Here is a 26,156-nt window from a genome sequence, read left to right as displayed (position 1 = left end):
TCTTAACAATAATAATAAAAAAAGCAAGTTTTAAAATTTCTTTACTAAGTGAAAAAGTTTAACATAATGTTTTAATTTATATAATATTTAAACGATATCAGAGGTAGTTACTAAGTTCATAAAACTAAATTGAAACTACAACTTGTAATAATATTATGTAAATATTTTTGGTTATTGAGACCTCATTTCCTCTTTCGTGTACAAATAGAAATGACTATCATCTTAATCAGTTTTATAAAGATGAATTAATTTTAAAATTCAATTTCTAATGTAATATTAACATTTATTATACTATAATTTTTTAGATATATTGTGTCACTAATTATTAAATTATTTACAAATATTTAGTCATACATTCAAAGTTTTCAACCTAAAAGGATATTGTAGATTTTATTAAACATTTGTAAATATATTATTATTTTAACTATGATTTGTAAATGAAATGTTGTAAACATTTTATAGTCTGAAAAAAAAATTAGAAATTAATGTTTCTTCAATGTGATAGATGAATTGTTCATATGATAAAGAAAAATATCCTGAATTTATTTTATAGTCATGTTATGGTAAGAACGAGTCACAATTAACAATAATAATAAATATAAATCTTGAGTAAAAAAAAATAATCTATTGAATCAATCAGATTCAACATATTTGATAGATTTAAGTAAAAATCCAATTTTTTGACAGCCTATATGAAAAAACTTTATTAAAAAAGGTTAAATCCACTTTATAAATTTATTTAATTAAAAAATATATATTTTATGAATAAATGTATTATCTTATTTGATAATAAATATAGACCATGTTAATTTGCGTTTCAAAAAAGTGGTTTATTTTTTAAGGACAACTGTTGGTTTTAATTTTTACAAAAAAAAATTATTTAAGTTATTTTTGTAAGTGATTTAATAACTTTAATATTTATATATATAAGTAAATAAAGAGACATAAAATAAATTAATGATCGATGAGATTATAACTGTAACATGGAGTCATTTTCTAAACTGCAGGAGATATTTCACTTGTTTAGTGCAACTCACTTATGTTTTTGTTTGAATTAGAGAATTGAAAATTAAGGTTGTAAAAGAGTGGAATTATGAGAATTTAAGAAAAAGTCAAAAGGAAATGGAGTGTGTTTGAATTTGAGTATGTTAAGATGGATATGTAAAAAAAAATATATTATACTATGTAAATGATATGATAATTATAATGGTATTTTAAATTATTTTTAATAGTGTAAATTGTAAGATTACAAATTTATTTTTACGTATTAAAAAAAACTGAAATATTAATAATTTTGTACACATTTTAGTTAATTAAAATAATGTAAAATTATTATTATAGTCAATGAAAATAAATATTCCCGATGAGCTAAAAAAGAGAGGTTTTGATGAACCTTAATTGCAAATGAAAAAAAAGAGAAAATGACTCAAATACAAAAGAAATTCTTATTTATTTGTATAAAGAAAAAAACTAAGACCTAATTGAAAAAAAAATAATGAAAGTTTGACCAAACAAACAAAATCCAATAACTTAAAACAGAAAAACTAGATTGGTTAACAATTACAATAAATAAAAAATAAAATAATGTAAAATTTAAATAAATAAATATACAAAATTAAATATATAAATAATTATATTATTATTCATTTATTTATTTTATTAAGAATGATATAATTATTTTAAAATTAAAATGGATACTCATTAATAAAACAAAAAAATTAATAGTTACATTAATAAAATATTTATATTATTATTTCTATTTTTAGAATTTAAATATTCAGATTAATTTTGTATCCTCATTAATAATTCTAAATTACTATAATATAATAATTACATCAATTGAATTCTATTATTTATATTTTTAGAATTTAAATATTTATATAGATTCTCTATTCTCATTAATAAATCAAAATTTAAATTACTATAATATATCAATTAAATTCTATTATTTATATTTTTAGAATTTAAATATTTAAATAATTTCTCTATTCTCATTAATAAATCAAAATATAAATTGTTATAATATATCAATTAATTCTATTATTTATATTTTTAAAATTTAAATATTTAAATGGATTAGAACAAAATGAAAAAAAAAACACAAACAAAATGACCTGAAAAACAAATCATTAAAAACAAAAATTGAAAAATCTGTAAATATAAAGATAACCTTAAAAAAAAAATCATAATCGCACTATTTCTAAAAACCTAATAATTTTTTCTTAAAAAACAAAAACAAATATAATCAATTAGATAGAATATGTCAGTAACATAATGAATTATGTTCGTTTTAATATAATTATCTTCTAAAAGTAAAGATTAATCAATTATGTTCTATACTTAATTGATTATCAATTGTTTTGTTAGAACATAATCGTATTTTTCATGCATAATGTATAATAGATTAATCAGTGTGAAATTTGTTAAAAATGTCTAATTTGAAGGAAATAATTCAAATTTCAATTCTATACGAGAACGAGTTGTTAAGAAAAAATTTAATTAAAAGTAATTATGTATGTAACAACAAAAAAAAGAAAAAACTAAAATCACTCTTAACATCTGTATTTATATTGCAATTAATTTGATTTCAGAGTAACATTCCAATTCCTATATACACACCTACTCTCACTGTGTCCCACCAAAATCCGACTCACACCCTTTCTTCCTTTTTATTGCCCATTTCTCCGTACACTGCAGTGCCACCACCACCCTCCACCCTCCGCCATCACCAAACACCTCAACCTTCTCTTCTCCCCTCAAACTACACCGCACAATGTTGTTTATCTCTCTCACTATCTCAATGTGATCACTACTTGGTGTCACTAATGTCTTCTGCATTCACTCACAGCTTTCTTAAAGATTGAAATTTTCACTATCTTGGTGTCTGTTCCTCTGTTCAATTTATCGTGTTTGTTCTTTTTGATTATTTTTTTTTGTACTGCATATCCGTTTCTGATTTTGTTTTTTTTTTCAGCTACATTTTGCAGAGTTTGTTTGAGGGTGCTTTTTCATTTTTTTATTTTATTGCGTGAATCAAGATGGTGAAGAAGAACAAGATAAGGAAGGAGGATATTGCAGAGGACTGGTGTTTTGTGTGCAAGGATGGAGGGTTATTAATGGTCTGTGATCATAGGTTAGTTTCACCTCACAAACATGCGTATGTGTTGTTAATGCGATTCTAGTTTTAAAATATAAGAATGAGAAGAAGACGCTGTTTGTTCTAAGGACAATTTCAAAATGAATGAAACATGAATTTCCTATGAATCTTCTTTATCCTACATTAACCATTTTTTAACCTTGGTCTGAGAGGTGAATCTGTAATAAAAACAATATAAAATATAATTACTTCATTTTTTTTTAATTATATTCTTTGGTTTTAATTTGCTACACAGTGCTGTGACTTTTCACTTGGGTCTGTGTTTTTTACGAGAAAGATGGAGGTGTACATAATTTTGACCTGTGCTAGTTTGCTGCTTTTATAAGGGGCAGTAATCATTTCATCTCTGTTTTCTATTTTGTACTCTGCATTTTGTCTTGCAGCAAACATAGAAAATTACTAGGTATTAAAAAATAAGTTGCTCATACTTTTAAGTTTTGTTTATTTTATCTTTTGTCGATAAAGTTGTGATTTACTTAGGATCTTCTTCAATCCTGTGTATAATTAATGATGGATCTCAATTTGGAATCTTGATCATTTTATTTCCTGGAAGAGACTTTCTTTTTGGCTGTTATTAAATAACCCATGTTGCTTGAAGGGATTGCCGGAAATCTTACCATCCTCGTTGCGTGGAGAAAGATGACTCCTTTTTGGAGAATGGAAGTGAATGGACTTGTAGTAAGCCTGCTTCAACCTATCACCCTACAATTATTGGAAGATTATCAAATATATTTCCTTTATGCAATTGATTCCACCGTAAGAGGATCTTATTGATCATCTTATATATCTGGGAATCATGCACATATGATCCTGTTGTTCTCTTATACACTATTTGTTGTCTGAACCTGCATAGCTTGATTATCTCAGAAAAAAAACTGTTTATCTGTATTACAACTTCTAAGAAACTTCATATACCCCCTGTTTTCTCTTTCTATCTATGTTCAAGAGATTATGGTTGAATGCCCTTTGATCCTTTTGTTACTGAAGGACTTTTGAAAATTTTTGCAGGTTCACATTTTTGCTTCCTTTGCCATAAAGCGTCCAAGTTTAGGTGCTTTTACTGCCCAAAAGCTATTTGTGGGAAATGCTTTTATGATGCCGAATTTGCTATTGTCAAAGGGAACAAAGGATTTTGCAGTCATTGCTTAAAACTTGCACTTCTTATAGAAAATGATGCTGATATTGATTCTGAAGGGGTAAGATTGTTTTTAATGACATCTTATATGCAGCAAGGATGAAAGAAAGAAAAATTGTGACAGTATTTGAAATCCTAAATTTAAAAACAAAATGGAAAATTGCTGTTAATGTAAATTATAAGTTTAGTTTTTCTTACGTGAATTTCCAAAGTTTGTTAGAAGAATGGCAATTAAAACAACACAGGTTGTTAAGCTGCCGTAGTAATAATAACAGAGGCACTTGTTTTCTGTTTTGGAAAACTAAAAGTTGTTCTATTTATTTTGAAGAGAAACCTGGAAACACATCCTGAACTGTTTTTAATGTTATTATTTTTGTTAAAAGCAAAAATTGTTTTTGAAAAAAACTAAAAAGAACTAAATTGACACTGTATTTCTTACATTATCACTTGCATGAAATGAGATTTTGAAAATGAAATCTTATGTTTTTAGAGTTAGTTTTAAAGAATTTTAACTAAGAAATTATAATCAGTGCTAACTTATGGTCTTTTAATGTTTGATGCTTGATGCATGATGCATTTGATGAATGGAAAATTTTTCATGACTGGATAAGATTTCAAAGTATGCATAGTTGTAGAAATTTACATCTTAAACCATGGTCAAGTGTGGTATTTCCGCATTTAACTCTTGTTTATTTTACTTTTTCGAGATGGGAACTTGGAATTTAGTATACAACGTTTATCTCTGTCTGGGACTAAGAAAACAAATTTCATTTTCTTTATTTCACTTTATTTTTTCATGCTTTTTTATTGACAGGAATTGGTAGATTTCAAAGATCAAGATACATATGAATTCTTATTTTCAGAATATTATAAATTCATCAAAGAAGGAGAAGGGCTAAATTCTGAACATGTACACTCTGCCCATGGATTCTTTAAGAATGGCAAAAGCAAACATGACTTGGATCCAGATGAAATAGGTTTAGGGGAAGATGGCAGTGATGATTCTGAAGACGTGAGTAACTATATAGTTTCTGATTGTGATGACCTGAATGACACAGCAGGATCAATGTCAGGGAGGACAAAGAAGGGCTTGGGAAAGTTAAAATCAATGAAAGGAAATGGGAAAGATAAGAAAAAAGAGTTTATTGGATGGGGTTCAAGAAGTCTCATGGAATTTCTTGAATATATTGGCAAAGACACGAGCAATGAATTTTCTGAACATGATGTTACTTCAATCATTATTGAGTACTGCAGAGAAAACAATCTTTTTGACCCTAAGAAAAAGAGAAAGATACACTGTGATGCACCACTTAGATCCTTACTAAGGAGGAAATCAGTAAACAGAAACAGCATGCAAAATCTTCTGTCACAACACTTTGCTGAGAATTTTGAAGAAATGGGTGATATTAGTAGTAGTTCTGAAGATAGGGAGTACAGTGAACCATCCAACCTTTCAAGAAAGAGAAAATCGATTTCATGTTCAAAATCTCATAATCTGAACACAGTTCGTGAAGAGCATCAAAGCTGTTTTGCAGCCATAGTTAGTTCTAACCTCAAGCTTGTCTACTTGAAGAGGAGTTTAGTGGATGAACTTTCAAAGCAGCCACAAACTTTTGATGACAAAGTGCTAGGAAGTTATGTAAGAATCAAAACTGATCCGTATGACTATTTACAGAAGAATTCACATCTGCTTGTGCAAGTTGTAGGTAATTTATCTCTGTGACGTCTTCAAACTACTGAAATAGTAGTTGGTAGATTTTTAAATTTTTAATGGAAATAAAGTAGTTAATTTTTCCTGGCTGCATAAAGGTTTCAAATAAACTACTTATATTGTAATTGTTTGATGATCTTATTTCTGAAATGCGGTCAAAAGTTCTATACAAAATTTCTTGGTATGTAATTTGCCTAATATAGAATTCATGTTTTGTAATAAAGAGATACACATGTCTGTTGCTGCTAGTAGTAAGATGTCCTTGTTATCTAGTGAGTATTGGGTATAATATGTGAATTGAAGAAGTGTAGGTATATGAACTACTTTTGTAATGTAAAATTATAGAATATATTGTGCAAACTGCTTTGTTATGTCAAACTATATATACTGACTGACTGCCTTTTATTTATTTATACTCAAAATAAAGCTACTGTTGCTTCTTATACTTGATTAAATAATATTATTTCTTTTGAGAAGACATGTAAAGACATTAATTTGATTAAGCTCTTCATAACTTCATCTTGAACTTCAAATTTTTAATATTTTTAAAAGAATTAGTGGATCATGCATGTATTTTTGACAGTAATTTTCTTGTATTGGAAGAAAAAGATACCGAGTCATGTACATTGTATTCAAAAGGCATATCTAGAAACTACAAATGAAGTATAAAATCTTAAGCATATTGTACTTTGTTCTTTTTTTAGGTGCAGTACATTGCCCTGGAAGGTCAACATGACTGATGATGTTATGCTGGCTACCGTACTTTTCTAACATGCATAATTGACATTCTATATCTGCACAATTACAGGAATAAATAGATCTTTAAGAACTGATGAAATCAACAAGGAAATCATGCTTCAGCTTTCCCATGTGCCAAAAAATGTACCTATCTCCAAAATTTCAGATGATGACTTTTCTGAGGTATGAATGTTGTGGTAATAAGATTTTTCTCTAATTTCTCCTGTCCCTACCGGCACTGGAACAAAATAAGCAACAGTTTCAAAGTAGATTTATATGCTTGTTTTCTTATTGTTGGAGATTCTATATTGACTAGAGATTATGACATTTCATAATATATAAGTAGGTGCAAACCTCACCTTATAGGTTGATTTTATAAGGTTGAGTTAGACTTAAAGTCCACTTCTTAATTCGGTATCAGAGCCATTTGGAATCTATCATATCGAGAGTTTGTTGAGTTTACTAGGTCACACGTTATTGTGCCGCTATCAGATTAATAAATATATATTTTCATGTACGAGTTGCTAGCTTTGGCGTGAGGGGGTGTGTTAGAGATCATACATCAATTAGAGATTATGACATTTCATAATATATGTGGATGCAAACCTCACCTTACAAACCGATTTTATAAAGTTGAGTTAGGCTTAAAGTCCACTTCTTAATACTTATCTATTTTTTTTCTTTTGTTAGGCGTTGAATGATAGTTATACCGTATTAGTTTTCTGCCTATGATGATGATAAGACTTCTTAGGCGATCATAGTTTAGACTAGTTAGAATTTATTTTTATGAATATGTGATCTGTATGGCCATATTCCTTATAGAAATAATATCCTAGTTGTTTTTTTATATATATTTCCGTGGATTCGTAATTATCACATTTGGTGTTATTGTAGGAAGAATGTCAAGATCTGTATCAGAGAATGAAAAATGGTCTGCTCAAACAGCCTACCGTGGTTAGTTTGTTGTATGGCTTATGATGATTTAGTGTATATCATAAATACTATGCTCAATGGTCATTGATCTGTTTAAACTTTTGCAATGGCACTGTAAATCTTTTGAGTTTGATAATAGTTTATTGACATTTGCTGCCAAACTATGGTAGTTATGTTTGAAATTTTCAGCAAATAAAATGGTGAACCAAATGTAAGGGAGTGGAGAGTTTAAATGTGGCTTCTAAATTGTTGGCTCCATTTAATTGATCAACCAAATAATGATGAGATGGTTTTCTTACATCCATTTATGAAGCAATGGGTTGGTCTTTCCTTTTTGAGGAGAGTCTCATGTCAAGTAGCCCAATTTACCTTTGTTGTCAAAGACTTGAGCTTATCAAATGTAATTTCTTCTGAGAATATTTCTGTAATGTATACTCTAACTTAGAAACTGAGGCTAGAGCATCATCTTAGATCACAATCGAATGATTAAAGATAGATGAAAATAATCACCAAATGAGAATGTTTACATATAGGCTTATAACCAATTTGATATTCCTAGAATATGTAATCTACCATTTGATTTATTTGAAATTTAAATTAATTAACTAAACAAAACATAAACGATAAAAGATAAAATCCACAACAATAACTAGTTCTCTATCTGCAACTCATTCAAAATTCTAGTAAGAGATAAGTCTCATTAGTCTAACACTCCTCCTTGAGATTTTGTCATGGAAATGTTGAGCTTTAACTCTATGAATCAGTGTTAGATTGAGTGCTTACCACTAGGTCAAAAACTATTGTTTAAAGTTTGGGTGTAACTCTTTCTCTTTAAGTGCATAGTAGTCCAAGTGCCACGAATTCATTGTGAGTTAGCCTACCTAGCCTACGTCATGTGACAATTGACTCACCTTGCGACAATCTCTCCCTCAAACTTTTCGATTGTGACTTGACCCACCTTGTCTACCCCACGGGATAATTGTGCAACTTGCAACAATCTGTCCCTGGACAATTGTCCCACTGAGAATCGATCTCATACTTTGACTCTGATACCAATTGTTGTGACAACTGTCTCTAGTAGCCTGGACTTTTCTCACAGAGAACAAGACTAGACCATCTAGCGAACAAGCAAAATAAACAACATAACACTGGTTCTCCCAAACTTATGGGCTATGTCCATTTCTCCATTCTTTAAGCAGACTGCTTAAGATGTTCCACTAAACAATCAATTGATTACAATGGCACAAACCACTCCTGGTTAGACCGTTTTAACCTCCCCTTGAGATTAAGACCTATCAAAAGTAAAGAACACTCTCAAATAGAGCACACTGGTTAACTTCATAAGGTGAAAAATTACAAAGGCTTTTTCTCACTCACATAATACTATAAGATCACTAGATGATTGAAATATTGTAGAAGGTAGTTGTGTGTTCTTTATCTTCAACTTGAATCCTTTTTGTAGACTTGTAAAGATGACCGTTGTAGCTCTGCTTTTGCTAAGACTTGATCTTTGCTTGATCTTCAATGATTAAACTTCATATGTGCTTTGTCTAGAGCTTGATATGGAAAGGTATGATATGAATCTTCAATAGCTCTTCTGACTCTATTTTGTTATAAACAATTCAAACAAGATTTGAATATATGATAATTAATCACAATTTAACATGAATGCATAGATTCGTTTGTTTCCTTAATTGTATGATTAATTGACTGTTTGTCATAAATAATTTCCAAACATAGGTAATATAAACCTTGAAGATAAGGTTTTAAACATTTGTCACTTATCTAGAAAACATTTGATCGTTGTGGCTTGATTATTATTTAAATTTAGATTATGAACACAAGGTCTATTACACCGTCTGTCACAAGACTAGAGATCCACTAGATAGTTTGTGGAATCTTTCTGTTGTCACAAAGCACATGTTAGAATGTTCAGGTAGTACACTCACATTTAACTAGATAAGTCATATACATAATATTTTTTATCATCAAAACTCGTAGATGGTCTACTGACATCAAAGAGAGTAGGTATGCCATTCTCCACAATGTCTAACAAATCTATGTTATTGTACTCAAGAAAGGCTATCATCTTGAGCTTCTAGTAATCATACTTATCGCCCTTGAACAAGGGTAGACTATTAACAACTTGTCCGTTGTTCTCCATAGAGTCTTGCTGGATCGTGCCCCTAGCCCTGTTAAGAACTAATCCTAGACGTTATTTTTTATACTAAATGTTGGATCAAACACTTACGCCACTACGCCAAAAGCTATAGTTTATAGTTATGATGTAACTCTTTCTACTGAAGAGTGTAGCAGTTTAAGTGGCACAATTCAATTGTGATTTGACCCACCTATCTTACGCCACGGGAGTATTGATGCACCATACAACAATTAGAAGTGCTTTAGTCATTATGCCAACTAGTTGTCCTTCAATTTCTTGGCTTAAATCATTGTCATCATAGTCATTTATTTTAACTTCATATCTTTAAACATCATATTCCAAGATTTGTTATCCTAAATTTATCTTGTATGAAATTTAATGACTCCAAAGTGTATGCGACCCCCAATTTTCATGCGAAAACATCACTTTCATCAATTTTGACAACAGAATCATGAACTTCAACAAAATTAAACTTGAAATAAAAACTATTTCTAATCTTTTTAATCTTTGTCATCTTTGTTTTATGTTCATCAATGATAAAACAATTTTGTTAATAGGAGACCATGTAAGAGTGTTGATTTACAGCAGTATATCTGTATCTTCACTTCTAGTTTTGGGCGGATAAACATATATTTTAGTTTGCCTAAATTTAGACTAAACCGATTAAATGGGCTTTATCTTTTGCGTGTGCATTATGTGTTTTATGTGCTATAGTTTAATTCACAGAATAATATTATTTGTTGGTTAGTCATAGTACAAAAATGTGACCAACAGATCACAACTACCACCTTATGTTTGACAGCTGGAGCTTGAGCAGAAAGCTAGAAGTCTACATGAAGACATAATGAAGCATGTATGTACTTGCATTGTTTGTCCCTTTTGGTATTACGAAGATAGAATGCAATTCACAATACAATTTTCCTGTAGGGCAGTGTTTAAACACTGTCTATGCATCATAAATTCAACAACGGCAAATGCTAACTTATTAATTATTGTTTTCCAAAATTCAATGGTTAGAATTTATTGTATATGCATAGAAGTTAGAATCTTGTAATTATGAAACTCGCTTAAGAACATGCCAGCAGACACTAAACATATTAGGCAAACTAAATTTTGAAATCTGCCCTTAAATTATTACTTTAATCCTTTATGCTTAGTTTGTCTAGTTGCATGTTAAGATTGTTGAACACCTTATTCCATTAGACTATTAAAGAGCACCAAGCGTATAATTTGTTTTTAATGATATTTTTCTTTATCTTTTGCTTTATGTGACAGTGGATCCCAAGGAAGTTAGTATTATTACAAAACTGTATTGATCATGCAAATGAAAAGGGATGGAGGAGAGAATATCCTTTCATGATATACGGTTTTTATTGTTGTCTCAAATTTGTAGCTAATGGCAAAGTATTTTCAGTTGTTATCTATTTTAATGCTTGATCAAGTATATCTATCTCATAATCGATTTAAAGTGGGATAGAGAAGTTGTACACTAAGCTGAAAGCTGTTATTACCGCTTTGATTTTTGATAAATTTTGTATTATTCTCTGTTTGGAGTTTTATCTTTTTTGTGAATAGTGTGATCCTTGACCATTTTTCCATACACTTGCTGAGTACATAGATCAAAAGCTGAAGCTTGAGACACAATTGGAGCAATCACGTTTATTAAATGACATTCCAAAAGTAATTCCTGAAATAGTTGATACCACTCTATCTGCAGAAGGTTCCCCAAGAATAGATAAGCTTGAGCAAAATGGCTTGTCAGAATTAGCTAGTGGACAGACTTGTAACTCTGTTGGACACTATTCCAAACACAGTGGTTTTTCTCATAGCCTAAATAAAAGAACAGATATTGCAGGTTTGTTATGTTTTTCTGTCTTTACTTCCTTTTTGTTTTTATATATCTATATTATTTTGAATAGATATCTTACAGGCAATAGTATAATCAGGTTGATGTTGTTGTACAAGTGTTGTGCTTATTTTATGTCTCATAAGACTGATGTGTCAAATTTATTTTAAAACTTCTTCAACATGGTTGAAAATCAGTTTCATCCAAAATTCAGTATTCTTTGTTCTGACAAAAATACTTTGATAGTTGCCCAGAGCTATTTGACTAAAATAGGAATTCAGCACTGATCCAGCCGGTTGACTAAACGCAAGAATGTTGCCTCGTCACGACCTACACTCACCAGCTTCAACGCCACGTGCACCTCAAGTCCTCGTTCCAGATTTCCTCTCTGAGAACCTGAAGTTACAGAATAGCGCCACTGCGGCCGGTGCACTCCGACGCGCAAGTGCCACCTTCTTCATTGACACGCCATGCATGTTCTAGCTAAGGAAACCTCGCTATCAATGAATGTCCATTATGGGAAACCCCATCACCGATGAGCAAGCTGCTTCCTCTAACTCACTTCTCATGCTAGGACATGATCACCTTGTATCTTAACCTCTATGTTTCGTGCTGATGTTTACACGCCTGAACCTCCTAACAGCCTTAACTGAGTTTACTGAAACATCCGGCGATGTGCTTCTTATGGCGATTCCTGACCACTTGATCTTCTATTCTCAAACACGGCGATGATATGAAACTCTGGCGACAACCGACTATGTACACTAAAGAACGCCACTTCAACGAATGGCGACTATGTTAACTTCTTGACTGCTCGTCTTTCTCTCGACCACGTGTCCCTCCAAGCACGCTCCACATAGTCACTCACTGCCCACGCCATCACACCCGATGACCTGATCGGTACACAAGCCCCCCAGTCTTATGCTGTGACTTGTCCAACGAAAAGACTAAGAAGTCGAATTCTCGGCGATCTACGTGGCTCTGCGCGCTAACACCGTACTACTTACTGATTCGACATTTCCCCAACCCCCCTTCAATCAACCCACACGTGGACTTATCAACGGCCATTATTTGTTGCCGTTTGCGCTTCTTGCATCGTTCAAAACTCTTAAAACCCTCGCGCCACTTCACTGTTTCATTACCCTCTTCTTTACTCATAGCGTTCGAAATACTCTTGTGGACCCTTCATCTCCCTCAATCATCGTCTTTCTCAAAGCACTTCCGATCATCAAAAGGTAATGTTTTTGTTTCTCCCACTGACATTTGCTGTATTTTAATCGGTTTGCATCATCCATTAACTGCTCTGAAGCATACGTTGTGGGTTGCTCTGTTTTTCTGTATTTAGGTTTTCTCTATTACGTTTTCTCCCTGCGAGCCCCCCTTGTTCATGCTGTTTTCTTCTTTTCAATCAAATCATTTTGTTTATAACCCTTCATCTCTTCCCTTTTTACCTTCTTTGATGCTCTTCCAATGGCTCGTACAAGAAACATCCCAAACCCACCTTTGTCTTCCCGAAACCTTCCACCAAAGACTCGCAAGGTCAATCCTTCACAAAACCCTTCCTCCTTTCGCAATCCACCGAGGGATCCCAATATCCCTTCAAACCAAGCTGAGAGACCCACACCTTCTCAACCCAACCAACCACAACCAACTCCACCACAAACTGAAGAACCTGTGAAACCCCTTTATGACTACAAAAAACTATATCCTTGGGCCACCTCAGCTTTGCTGAGTGAAACTTCCTCCATTAACACAGAACCCGCCGTTCTTTGTCTCAAGAGAGGTGATAAGGCCCACCTTTCGTTTAGCAAAGAACATGACGACAAAGTCACCGTTCACCTTTGTTTTCCTGGAGAACCCGTATGCACCGATGGCCAAGGGAACAACGGTGAACCACTTTTCTTCGTCTATACTACCGTCTTCAAGAAGGTCAGACTCCGCCTTCCCCTCACCCGCTTTGAAAGAGAGCTCCTAACTGAACTGGACATAGCCCCTGCCCAACTACACCCCAACAGCTGGGCGTTCGTTAGGGCCTATCAAATCATGTGCGCACATTTGGGGCATCCAGCTTCCGTTGATGTCTTCCCGTTCCTGTTCGAGGCTAAAAACCCAGGTGATCGACTATGGGTTAGTCTCAGTGGGATTGCTGGGAGGTCCATCCTTTCCATCTTCCAGCAGTCCTACAAAGACTGGAAAGGCAAATTCGTTCGCGTTTGCCATAACGATCAAGACCCCACCCTCCTCGACGGATTTCCCTTGTATTGGGTGAATAAGGGAAAAAAAGAATCTAAAGACAACTTTAGAAGGGCAAGGAGTCCAGAGAAGATGGGGGACCTCGATAAAGACTTGTGCAATTTCTGGAAAGGAATCGCTTCTTCCAACATCACTCTGCCCACCTCCTCCATAATTACCTTTGAATTCCATGAAGATCAGCTGGACTTCCATATTGGTTTGTTTTCCCCTCATCTCCAAATTCCCTTTTCCCCGTGTCCCAAATCATACTATCTTTTATCACCATTGTTTGTGTTATTCTGGTTTGCACTCAGTCTTCACTAGCTAACTCATGCGTTTGTTCACATTACTTGCTTTTCTGCACACTATCAACTGTCAAAATTCTCCGTGGTAGTTTGTAAATCTTGTTCCTCTTATGCAGATAGGATGTTGGGAAAAGAACAGATGACTAGACATCGCTCCATTGCCAAACTACACAACTTGGCGGCGGGCTCCCAAACCGTTCCCAACTCCGTTGCAGAAACTGCTGCAGCACGTGGCAAATCTCCAACAGTTTGCCCAGCTCCCCCTACCCTTGAACAAAGACAGCCGCCATTAAAGAAGACCAAAAGGAAAGCTGCTAGGGTGGTCTCTGATGAGGAAGAGGATGAGAGCCCTCAAGAAGGATCGACCTTTAAAAGGAAGAGAGCGACTGCTGTTGAATCATCTGCGAATGAAGGCGTCACCCCTGACTACGCAGAAAACCCCCCAAGCGCCTCCACACCATTTGAATCTGCTGACGATGCTCTTCCTTCAAATGCCTCCGCTGCTGGGAATTCCCAAGAGCAACTTGCTGATAACCAAACATCCCCTCAACCTGCAGCTGAACAACCCTCCTCACCACCACACCCTGAAGCTGCTCTTACCATCCAACCTGATGAAGGTGGTGGTGGTGAGAATCAACCAACAACCCCTCTTCCAGCTCCAACGCTTCCAGCTCCTCTCCAAGAAGCTCTGAAGTCCTTCACTGCACACTTCAGTGCCATAGCTGTTGAAAATTTGGAGAAATGCCTTCCCCAAATTGTTGGTGAAGCTCTGAAGGACTCCTTGAACAAGTTTGAAATCGACAACCGCCTTCATCAGGAAGAGGCAAACACCGCGAGAGCTCAAGCCGACAAGCTTAGATGTGACATAACGATGCAAGGGTTAGAGTTCTCGCGAGTAGAAACCCTCAATGCTGAGCTTCGAAGTTTGCACGAAGATAATGCTGATCTGCGCCAAAGGCTGGACGCCAAGCTTCAAGAAGCTGTTGAGTTAGAGAATAGGATTGTTTCTTTGAAGGTCAAAACATCTGAGCTGGAGAAGACCCACGAAACCGACAAGGCCGAGATGGCTACACTAAAAGAAAGATCAGCTAAGAGAGAAGACCTTCTAGGACAAGTCAAAACAGAACAGGATAAAAAATCTGAAGAACTGAGCAAAACTACCATGGAGCTTGCCCAAGTGCATGAAGAGAATAGTGAGCTCAAGAAGAAGATCGACGAACTTGACCTCGATGCCGCCCATGTTCTCACCTCAAGCTTTGGGGCCGCTCTGGAGCAGTTTGCTTGTGAATTTCCCGATCTTGACCTCTCTAAATTCTCTGTGTACAATGAAGTGGTGGATGGCAAGATCGCGCCTTCGACTTAACTGCTTTCATCCGCCACTTCAACCTTATTATCTTGAAAACTCTTATATTGAACTTTTTCATTTATCTGTATTAACTCTCATCTTGTATAAACTACTTTTGTATATGCGGCATCACCTGTTTATGGCGATTCAATCTATCTTAGCTTTGTATATCTTTACCTTTGTCTGTTGTGCAATTATCTGATGTAACTGGCTAAATTTGCTTAACCAAATTAACTTAGCACAAACTGACACTTAATTTTTTGAAAATCAACTTATCCTGAATAAACTGTTATCTTATAGTAATAACATTTAACATAAAATCACTTGCTGGGCAGTAGGTGCAAGTCAATCTAGTATTTTAAATACCGTTGCCCGATCTGCCAAGTGAAATGTGTATTTCTATGTCATCGCCCAAAACTCCGCTGATCTGGTTCTCGCCGTGTAATCCTCTTGCCATCTCAATCTCAATGTTACAGGCTTTCGGCAATGTCATTTTTCTTTTAACTGGAAAGGCGTCCTCAATGGGGCTACCTCATAACTTTGAGTGGTCATCTTTACTCATATGGGAGGAAAGCTGCCTTGCGGATCTCTCTCTACCTCCTTGAGCTTTCAATCTTTACTACCATCCACTCATCTAGGAAAGGGAGGTGCCTTTTATGGATCCCCCTCTACCTTCCCTGAGTCTTTAACCTGAAATAACTTGATCATTGCTCCCTCATCTGGGGGTAGAGTTGCCTTTCGGATAGTGAGGTGTTCACTGTGAACCTACCTCAGCCACCCTTTAACCTCTTCCACCCTTCACACCGCACCTGAGCTCGTTCAAGACGAGAAGAATTTTATCTATCTTCATAACGCCCGCAAACGCGGAAGCTTTAACTGGTCTTACTAGGCCAATATTGATGTTTTACTTAAAGAGAGGAGGCGTTTTCCATCAACCTGAGCTCGTTCAAGACGAGAAGGATTTTATCTATCTTCATAACGCCCGCAAACGCGGAAGCTTTAACTGGTCTTACTAGGCCAATATTGATGTTTTACTTAAAGAGAGGAGGCGTTTTCCATCAACCTGAGCTCGTTCAAGACGAGAAGGATTTTATCTATCTTCATAACGCCCGCAAACGCGGAAGCTTTAACTGGTCTTACTAGGCCAATATTGATGTTTTACTTAAAGAGAGGAGGCGTTTTCCATCAACCTGAGCTCGTTCAAGACGAGAAGGATTTTATCTATCTTCATAACCCGCAAACGCGGAAGCTTTAACTGGTCTTACTAGGCCAATATTGATGTTTTACTTAAAGAGAGGAGGCGTTTTCCATCAACCTTCCTCTTCCACATTTAAGATCATTAGCACCCCTGACTTTTCAGTTTCAACTTCCCTGAACTCACTCGAGGGTGAGAAGGACTTTCTCTGGTGCCTCAATTTGTCCAGGGGTGATACCTCATCCCTCCTGGATGCACTGAGGACTTTCAAACTTGCCTCAACTAGCTTACAACAAAGAGGTCTTGCAATCTATTCTTGCCTGCACCCGCTCAAGGCGAGGAGGACCTTTCAATCTTCTCTCTATCACCTCAAATCGCACAAGGGCGTTAAGGACTTTTAAACTTTATACTAATGCCTCCGATCGCACGAGAGCGATGAGGACTTAAAAGTTTTAAACTGAATGCATGCAATAATCTTTAAACTGTTGCCTTAAATCACACAAGAGCGATAAGGTCTTTTTTTGAAAACTTTAGAATGATAAACATGCAAACTTAATAAACTTGGAAACTTTAATAAACTTTGAAACCTTCTTTATTGGGTGACCTCATTAAAAACCCTCCTTAGGGAAAAAAGAGTGCCCCCTTGAAAACTATTTCAACTGAATACCAATTGTTTAAAACTGTTCAATTTAATCACTATTTACCGTATTTTAATTGTAATAAAACTTGAGATGGGTGACATTCCAAGTACGAGGAATCGCCCCTCCCTCCAACGTCTCCAAGCGGTAGGCGCTGTTTCCGAGCACTTCGGTTATTCTGAACGGTCCTGTCCACTTGGGCGACAATTTGTTCGCCAAAGGAAAGGGTCCCAGAATATCAATTCCCCATGTGTGAAACGGCCAGGGGCTGTAAATTGACCTCAGCTCTTCTGAGGCGCATTGTGCCAATCAGCATGCTGCTGGCATTGTTTGCAACACTGGGCATATCTTTTGCAATCTTCCCTCATTGTGGGCCAATAATAACCTGCACGGAGAGTTCTCATTGCCAAAGCTCGACCCCCGATGTGACTCCCACAAATCCCCTCATGGAGCTCAGCCATAATTCTCATGCACTTCTCTCCGTGTCACATACTAGAAGAGGATGCGTAAACCCAAACCTGTATAACTCGCCATCAATGAGGGTAAACTTGCTGGAATTCTTTATTTTTCTAGCTTCTGTCGGGTTCAGTGGGAGCACGCCATCCGCCATGTAGCGTCGGTATGGCGTTATCCATGTATCTGACTCATGGATAGTACAAACTTGCATCATCTTTACTTCTCCCACTGGATGTGCTCTAATTCTCGGCGTCTTCAAAGTCTCCTGAGTCAAGGATCTATGACTCCTTGCCATTCCCTTCGTCAACTTGCTTACTTGAAGAACCTGATGATCTGCCACAAACGCCCGAGGTATCTTCAAAGTTTCTTGTATGACGGTCCTCTGCCTGCCCCCCTTGCCCGAACTGGCGAGCTTGGCTAGCAAGTCAGCTCGGACATTCTGCTCCCTTGGCACGTGTACCACTTCAAACAAGGCGAAGGACCCCTTTAACTCTTGTATATACTCCAGGTAAGCTGCCATTTGCGGATCCTTGGCCTGAAACTCGCCAGTAACCTGCCCAGTGACCAACAACGAGTCACTTTTGGCCACCAGCACCTTTGCTCCCATTTCTTTTGCCAACAAAATTCCGGCGATCAATGCCTCATACTCTGCTTGATTATTGCTAGCTTTGAAGGCAAACCTCAGGGATTGTTCTATCAACACACTGTCGGGCCCCTCCAAAATAACTCCAGCACCGCTACCCTGCTGGTTAGACGATCCATCCACTGAGAGCACCCAACGAAAATCATTCCCCTCACTCTGCGCTGTTTCAGAAGAGAGCTCGACCACAAAATCAACGAAGATTTGCCCCTTGATCGGTCCTCGGGGCTCATACTTAATATCAAATTCTGATAACTCCACCGCCCATTTTACCATTCTTCCAGCTACATCCGGCTTCTTCAAAACCTTCTGGATAGGTAAATTAGTCATTACCAACACTGTAAAACTCTGGAAGTAATGGCGCAACCTCCTTGCTGAAAACACAACCGCTAAAGCCGCCTTCTCCAAGGCTTGATACCTCACTTCTGGGCCTTGCAACACCTTACTGACAAAGTAAATAGGCTTCTGGATTTGATCTTGCTCTTGGGCGAGTACCGCGCTCACCGCCTTCTCAGTTACAGCGAAATACAACCTGAGTGGGGTTCCCAATTGAGGTTTGCACAAAACCGATGGGCTCGCCAAATACTCCTTAAGCTTCAAAAAAGCTTCTTCACATTCCTTTGTCCACACAAACCTATTATTCCTCTTCAGACATTGAAAATACGGATGTCCTTCCTCTCCACCAGCAGATACAAATCGAGACAAGGCGGCCATCCGACCTATAAGTTGTTGCACCTCCTTTACAGTAGCAAGGCTCCTCATCGCCAAAATAGCGGCACACTTATCAGGAATTGCCTCAATTCCTCTTTCAGTCAAGAGAAATCCCAGAAACTTCCCTGCCTCAACGCCGAAAATGCACTTCTCGGGATTTAACTTCAACTTGTACTTGGCTATTGTAATGAACAACTCTTATAGATCAGCAATGTGCTTGCTTTTCTCCAGGGACGTCACGACCATGTCATCAACATATGCTTGTACATTCCTTCCTAGCATGGGCGTAAGCACCTTATCCATCAGCCTCTGGTACGTGGCTCCCGCATTCTTCAGCCCAAAGGGCATTACCTTGTAACAATAACACGACCTCTCCGTCATGAAAGCAGTCTTTTCCTCATCCATTGGATGCATCTTAATCTGGTTATATCCCGAGAAGGCGTCCAAGAAACTAAACAATTTACACCCTGATGCACTATCTACCAGAGCATCTATACTTGGAAAAGGATAAGAATCCTTTGGACAGGCTTTGTTCAGATCTGTAAAATCAACACACATTCGCCATTTTCCATTGCTTTTCTTCACCAACACAACATTGGCGAGCCATTCTGGATATTGAATCTCCCTGATATGACCCGTAGCGAGGAGTTTCTACGTTTCGTCCCTAATGCCTCTTCTCTTTGTTAAACTTTCTTCTTCTTTGTCGAACTGGCTTGACTCGAGAATCCATTGCTAGGCAATGACACAAGAAGTCAGGGTCGATCCCTGACATGTCTGAAGCAGACCATGCAAACGCGTCCAAATGCCTTTCTATCACCTTGGCAATCTGGTCTTGTATCTCGCCACCTAAAGACTTACCAAGCTTAAACATTCTGCCACCGATTTTCCTCTCCAGCCAGTCCTCAGTCGGTTGAGGCCTCTTCTCACTGGCGGTCGCCGCTCTTGCTATTCCTGACTCCCTAGTAACTTCTGGGCAGTCCTTCTCTTCCTCTACCCGAGCGGCGTTCTCGCACCCCACCTCGACATCTGCCATCACTACTTCCCTTTCAGCAGTCACCTCCGAAACTGTGTCCACAACCCGCCGATTTACTTGTCTAGGCTTCACACCAGGGAGCGGCGTTGTGGTTACGTGGCACACCGATCACTTATTCTTGAGGTTGTTTTCGTAGCATTTCTTCGCCTCCTTTTGATCAGAGTGAATGGTGATAACCATCCCCTCCATCGAAGGTAATTTGACCTTTATGTGCCTTGTTGAAGGCACAACTCCTATCTTGTTAAGTGTCGGCCTTCCCAACAGAACATTATATGCTGAAGGAGCATTCACGACAAGGTAGATCTTCTCTGTACGCGAGGCCACCCCATCCGTGAATGTGGTTCTTAAATCAATATACCCCCTGACCTCCACTTGATCACCAGCAAAACCATATAAACAGCCCACATATGGGCTCAGATGGTCAGGAGATAGCTGTAATTTGTTGAAGGTCAGCCAAAACATAACATCTGCCGAACTTCCTTGATCGACCAACACCCGGTGAACCTTCCTTCCTACCGTAACGAGCGAGACTACAATGGGATCGTTGTCATGGGGTACAACATCCCTAAGATCTTCCTTGGTGAACGTAATGTCCACATCGGGTGAATGATCCTCAAAAACTTCTACTGACATCACAGACCTCGCATATTTCTTCCGCTGTGATGCAGTACACCCACCACCTGAGAAACCTCCAGATATAGTGTGAATCTTGCCGTGAATGGGTACTTCATGTTGTTGTCCCTCATTGCTCACCGGTTGCGAGTCTGACGATTGACCTGTTTGTTTCTCCAGCAAGTAATCTTTCAAGAACTCGCACTTCACCAACTCAGCGAGTTGGTGACCCAAAGCCAAACACAAATTAATGGAATGGCCAAAACTCTTGTGGAACTCACCACATATCCGGTTTTGGCCCCAACACCTTATTCTCAGGCACTTTAATCCTGGTGGCAATATTCGGAAGGGCAATCAAGTCAGCCAATCCCATCACAAACTCATACCTCGGAGGGCGATTAACTCCCTAGGCCGCCCTGACCCCTTCCTTTTGTTTTTCTCTGGATCATAAGGATGGTGCATCCTTTGATCCTTCTTCCCAGTCGCCGCCTCCATCACCCTCTGCGGCTGAATCCTCGTCTGAACCCGTGGCTTAGCTGGAGCCACATTTCCCCGTTTCTCTGAAACTTCGCTCTCAGCAGCGATATGAGCCACAACACGTCGCCGGATTTCAGCAAACGTGGCGGGGTGACTCCTAATCAACGATTCGCTAAACGGTCAAGGTAATACGCCCTTTTTGAAGGCGTGAACAAACATGTCTTCATCTTTACCTGGCAAACGAACAATCCGAGCTCCAATATACTCTTGGGACTCTTCTTATCTTGGGTTCTCTGTTTCTGTTTTTAGTTCTTCGGGTGCAATAGATTCCTAGAATTACCAATTATTACACCAAAAGGTTGAGTGGAACTTCATAAAGTGTCAATTGCCTCGGCTCTTAAAGATGGTGTTATTATAGGGATATGGATATTATGGGTGTCTAAATTCCACATTGAACAGTATAAGATCTTCGATAGTGTATTTAAGTGTTTGATTTTCTCCCCTTAATCAGTTTTTAAGGGAGAGTTTTCCAAGTGCTTCGGGCTTAGCAGATAGCGAGAGGTGTTTTGGAATTGATGCAGGAGAACTGTATTACAGTTACTTGAGGGGAAGGCTTCCCTTGACAGAGCAATAAAAGCTGATGACATTCTTGATTCTTTCCTTTCATTTGTTATTTTCCTCTCTTACCATATTTTGAGAACCCGTCAGTCTTGACCTTATCCTATCTTGTATTCGATTTATGCAGTTGAAAGAATAGCTCAGGATGTTGAGAATGATAAAGGAGTGCCAACAATAGATAGTTCTAAGCCACGGGTAGACAAATCGCAGTCAAATAAGGTGCTTCATGTTTATACTCGGAGGAATTTACAACAGAAGAAAGTTCAGCCAATCATTCCGACACTGGAACAAATGGATTCCATAATCTCTCCTTATAATGTTCCAGGTAATAATGAACCCCATTATTCTTATTCAAATTCAAAAGGTGTTAGAATTTGTGCCAGGAAAAGTGCTAGAACTTGCAGCATAAATCACCCGAGTTCTAAGTTCATCTCATATCCACATTGGAAATTAGCAGTTATGAATTTTTTTTTGAATGCCCTTTAGAGCATGCTAATTAAATCCTGATACAAATCGTGAATTGGAAGACCCAGTTTTCGATTCACAAATCAAATTGAATTGTGAATTACAAGAGTCATGATTAAAATATAACATAATTTATGATAAATTTAATACAAAGAACGTAAAAGTCAATCTAATATATATATATATATTGTTGTAAATAATTGACTATTAGAAAAATATATCTTTAGAATCTTTTTGTTCATTTCCGCATATTTTTATTTTTTATTTATTTTAAAGAATTCAATTATTACAAATAGAGATGATGAGAGCGTAATTGATGTAATTGTTATCAATAAAGTAACTGTTTATTTTCTTACATAGTTCAAGTTGGTATTATAGCTGCAATCTTGGACACTCTATTTTGACTACTACGTTAATAGTCGCCACCTTTGTTGTTCACTATCACAGTTGAGATTAGTGGTGGACCAAAAAGGTACACCTGACAATCATAATGCTAATAGATGCATTGTCAATAAATTGTCACATACTATCACGCGCCACCACTAGTATTGAAGCATCTAGCCCACATGCCTTGCTCTGGAAAAGCTTGCTTGCCAATGCCACAGACAAGTGTCTTAGCCCATTCCGAGTGGTGGTCTCCAATTTGACTCCAATTTGATTAAATCGGGATTTTTTGGTTGTCTCTTTGACATATTTGTTGTGATTTTTTTTTCAATGTCTGGTATGAAAGTTTATAAAGAGGAACTTGAAAATTCTCTAAATTGTATACCCTATTCATGAAAGGTAAGAATACATTCAATACTATTAACCCTACTTTGGAATCTTGATTCAAGAGTAACTGATAGTATGAATCCATCTCCTTGCTCTTCAATTTGAATGTCAAAAGGTCTAGAGAACAATTCATTACAGTTGCAAATGGTGATAATATAACCATATGCAAATCCAGAAATATAACTTTATAGTCATCTATTGTATTAAACAATGTTTTATATGTGTACAATTGATCAATAGTTTTATAATTGTACATAAACTTACAAAAGATTTGAACTATCCAATAACTTTTTTCTTTTCTTATTATATATCATGGCCTAACCACGAGGAAGATGATTTTAATTTCTAATAGCGAAGTTTGTTGTATTTGTTAGAATCTAAGGACCAAAACATAATAAATGTCATAATCCAACAAAAAAACATCAGAAACATGAGTAAATTCCCCAACTATGGCTTCATCATAAAAGACTTGGACATCAAATTGTGGTGCTTTAACTACTACAATCTTAAGTAAAAGGATAAGAGTTGTATCCTGACTATCAACTATGTTTTTTAGCCTAGTCGGTAAGCTCTTTCCAACAATTAGTATTAGAACCAAGGTCATGAGTTCAATTTCCAATGGAGCAATTGTTGAGGGAGAAATTGTTACAGGTTGCATCGATTGTCCTCTAGATGGGCCAAGTCACAATTCAATTGTGACAGATGTTACGCTCTTAAATGTAAAAAGTTGCACCTTGGCTTTAAGAGAAAAATTGGTGGCCCAATTTGAAAGGAAAGATATGGAAAAACGTATTTCCTTGGAATAGAGGTTAATTATTCCGTAAGGAAATTTTCATCTCCCCCCAAAAAACATGTAGTTTATGCACGATTCAAGAGAAAGATACATGCAAATAGTTGAAAAAATTCTTCATTACTTGAAGTCAAGCCCGAGAAAGGGGTAAAGGATTGTTGTCCTGTAAAGAAGACACTTTGACCCCAAGGATATACACTGATGCAGACTATGCAGCTTTTGGTATTATTGACAAAAAATCTACCTCTCGGTAGTGTATATTTCTTGGAGAAGCAAAAAATAGGATAAAGTATCTCATTCCAATGCAGAAGTTGAATTTCAAGCCCTTGTTCATGGTATCTGTGAAGGATTCCGGATGAAAATCACAAAGATGAGCTTAAAATAAAAGTTGACATTCATGTGCAATTGTACCATGATAACATTAACTACTAAGGGAGCTAAAAGCTCATTGTCCTATACCAATGAAACTGGTGACATTGTTTTAGGGAAACTGATTTTTATGGAGAGAAACTATCGTAGATTCGTAACATTAAATCTACTATTCCTCTAGGTTAAAAATTTACAATCTAGTTCTACGTGCCAGCTTTGAGGGGGAGTATTGGTGAGTGAATTTGAATATTCTCTTTTAGTTTTATAAATATGTTGGTATTAATCAACCAGCTTAGTAGCTCCCTAAATAATTTCTTTAATAGCTCCTTGTTTTTAGGTATTTGTTTCCTTAATTATTTGCAAGTGCTTCCTAATCCATATTTTACCATGTACAGACTATTGTACATTAGAAGTTAAATACCCCCTTTAAGTTTTTCTGTTTTAAACAACCAAATCTTTGTTTTACTCAAACAAAGGTCACTTAGATTAATGATCTTTTAATGTGCATGTTATGAACCTTTTATTATTTCATTCCTATATTTAGCCCACCATATCATTTCAAGGTTAAGCAATCAGTAGATGTGTCTGGATTTCACTGTAAAAGTGACTTTGCTTTCTTTTTTATTTCTGAGTTATTGTGCCAGGAAAATTTATGCAGACACCATTTACAAATGAAACTAACAATATGCATTGTGTTAATTTTCATTGCTTAGGTCCAAAATCTCCAGTAAAGGAAAATCAAGAGGGCACAACCTTTCCTGTTGCCAGTACGGGTTCCCAAGATAAAATCACTTCTCAAAGAAATCTGCCTCAATCTTCTACTACCACAAAAGCAAGGCAAGATGATCCTGAGGCTAAACTCCTTAAAAAATTGGGCTATCCAGTAAAATATGGGTTGTGCCAACCAAGGAACACTGAATCTGGTTCTGTTATAATAAATGGCAGAAATCTGTGTGCTACCTTGTATGCTGAAGAAACAATAAAGGAGAAGCAAAGCATTTCAGTTGCAAGTGTCAATGACAAACAGGATACTAGTATCTCAGCTCTTCCTGTGGAAGAAAAGGAATTGAGCACTCCTAAAAATGTCATCGTTTTAAGTGACGATGATGAACAAGAGACAATTGTTAGAGACATTTCTAGCAGAAGAAAGGCGGAGGAGAATCCTGATATTTCTATTTGGCATTGTGTGGGTCCTTGTGGTGAAAGAGGAGGGCCCTATAAAATGTCCACACTCAAACGTTGGACTGGAACTTCTTCAAATCCCTTAGAATTCAAGGTCTGGAAGACTGGCCAGAGTGAAACAGATGCAATATCTCTCACTGATGCGCTGAAACGATTTTTCTCAAACATGTAACTAAACGGAAACGAAGGGGGAAGTCACTTCCTTAATCTAAGTACATAGACAGTGTTAATATATAATTAAGAACATGGAGAGTTTTAACCAAACAGTTGCTTGTGTGGAATGCTGCCAAGTTAATAGTACTTCATATGATCTTGTTTTCCTTGGATGTAAATTTCACCTACACAATTACAAATCAAAGTTCCTTGTTTTCCTTGTGCATCCAACATGTTTTTGTTCTTGTACCTTCTGTCATGCTATTTCAGCATAGAATAGGAACTCAACCCAGTGAACCACAAGCTTTGCTTTAAGGATATCAGCATTCTCTTGGAATCAAAAGGTAACCAAAGAACAGTTCTCTGCGTGAAACTGGAATTCCAACTACTTTTTTATGCTCGCCAATTATTTTTAACATTCAACTAAACAATATCCGTTTCTTATAAATGAATTTAATTACTTAGTTGCTTGCTCCGAAAGGT

The 26,156-nt window shown here is 36.5% G+C and overlaps 1 protein-coding gene across 2 annotated transcripts; it reads left to right on the top strand.

The window, feature by feature from the left end:
• The first annotated feature begins 2,594 nt into the window (after window positions 1-2,594).
• On the top strand, window positions 2,595-25,897 carry LOC137831629 (zinc finger CCCH domain-containing protein 44). Of its 2 annotated transcripts, XM_068639382.2 has the most exons (12): window positions 2,595-2,882; window positions 2,975-3,133; window positions 3,756-3,835; window positions 4,166-4,353; window positions 5,107-5,998; window positions 6,812-6,924; window positions 7,636-7,695; window positions 10,638-10,688; window positions 11,111-11,182; window positions 11,438-11,690; window positions 22,071-22,268; window positions 25,052-25,897. In XM_068639382.2, exons 2-12 carry the CDS (start codon window positions 3,039-3,041, stop codon window positions 25,690-25,692), a joined length of 2,643 nt encoding a protein of 880 aa, XP_068495483.1. In that variant the 5' UTR covers window positions 2,595-2,882; window positions 2,975-3,038; the 3' UTR covers window positions 25,693-25,897. The 2 variants fall into 2 exon arrangements, with proteins under 2 accessions (XP_068495483.1, XP_090159288.1); XM_090303162.1 differs by lacking the exons at window positions 6,812-6,924; window positions 11,438-11,690; window positions 22,071-22,268; window positions 25,052-25,897 and having other exon boundaries at window positions 2,699-2,882.
• Window positions 25,898-26,156: the final 259 nt, after the last annotated feature.

The sequence above is a fragment of the Phaseolus vulgaris genome, chromosome 6 (assembly GCF_051622355.1).
Source record: "Phaseolus vulgaris cultivar YP4 chromosome 6, ASM5162235v1, whole genome shotgun sequence".
In the NCBI taxonomy this organism is placed as follows: Eukaryota; Viridiplantae; Streptophyta; class Magnoliopsida; order Fabales; family Fabaceae; genus Phaseolus; species Phaseolus vulgaris.
This window is presented reverse-complemented; position numbering and strand designations above follow the sequence as displayed.

Coding starts and splice junctions, on each gene's coding strand:
- LOC137831629 (XM_068639382.2), top strand. CDS start 3,039: ATGGTGAAGAAGAACAAGATAAGGAAGGAGGATATTGCAGAGGACTGG. Junction 7,696..10,637: donor TGCTCAAACAGCCTACCGTG/GTTAGTTTGTTG, acceptor TATGTTTGACAG/CTGGAGCTTGAGCAGAAAGC. Junction 11,691..22,070: donor TAAAAGAACAGATATTGCAG/GTTTGTTATGTT, acceptor CGATTTATGCAG/TTGAAAGAATAGCTCAGGAT.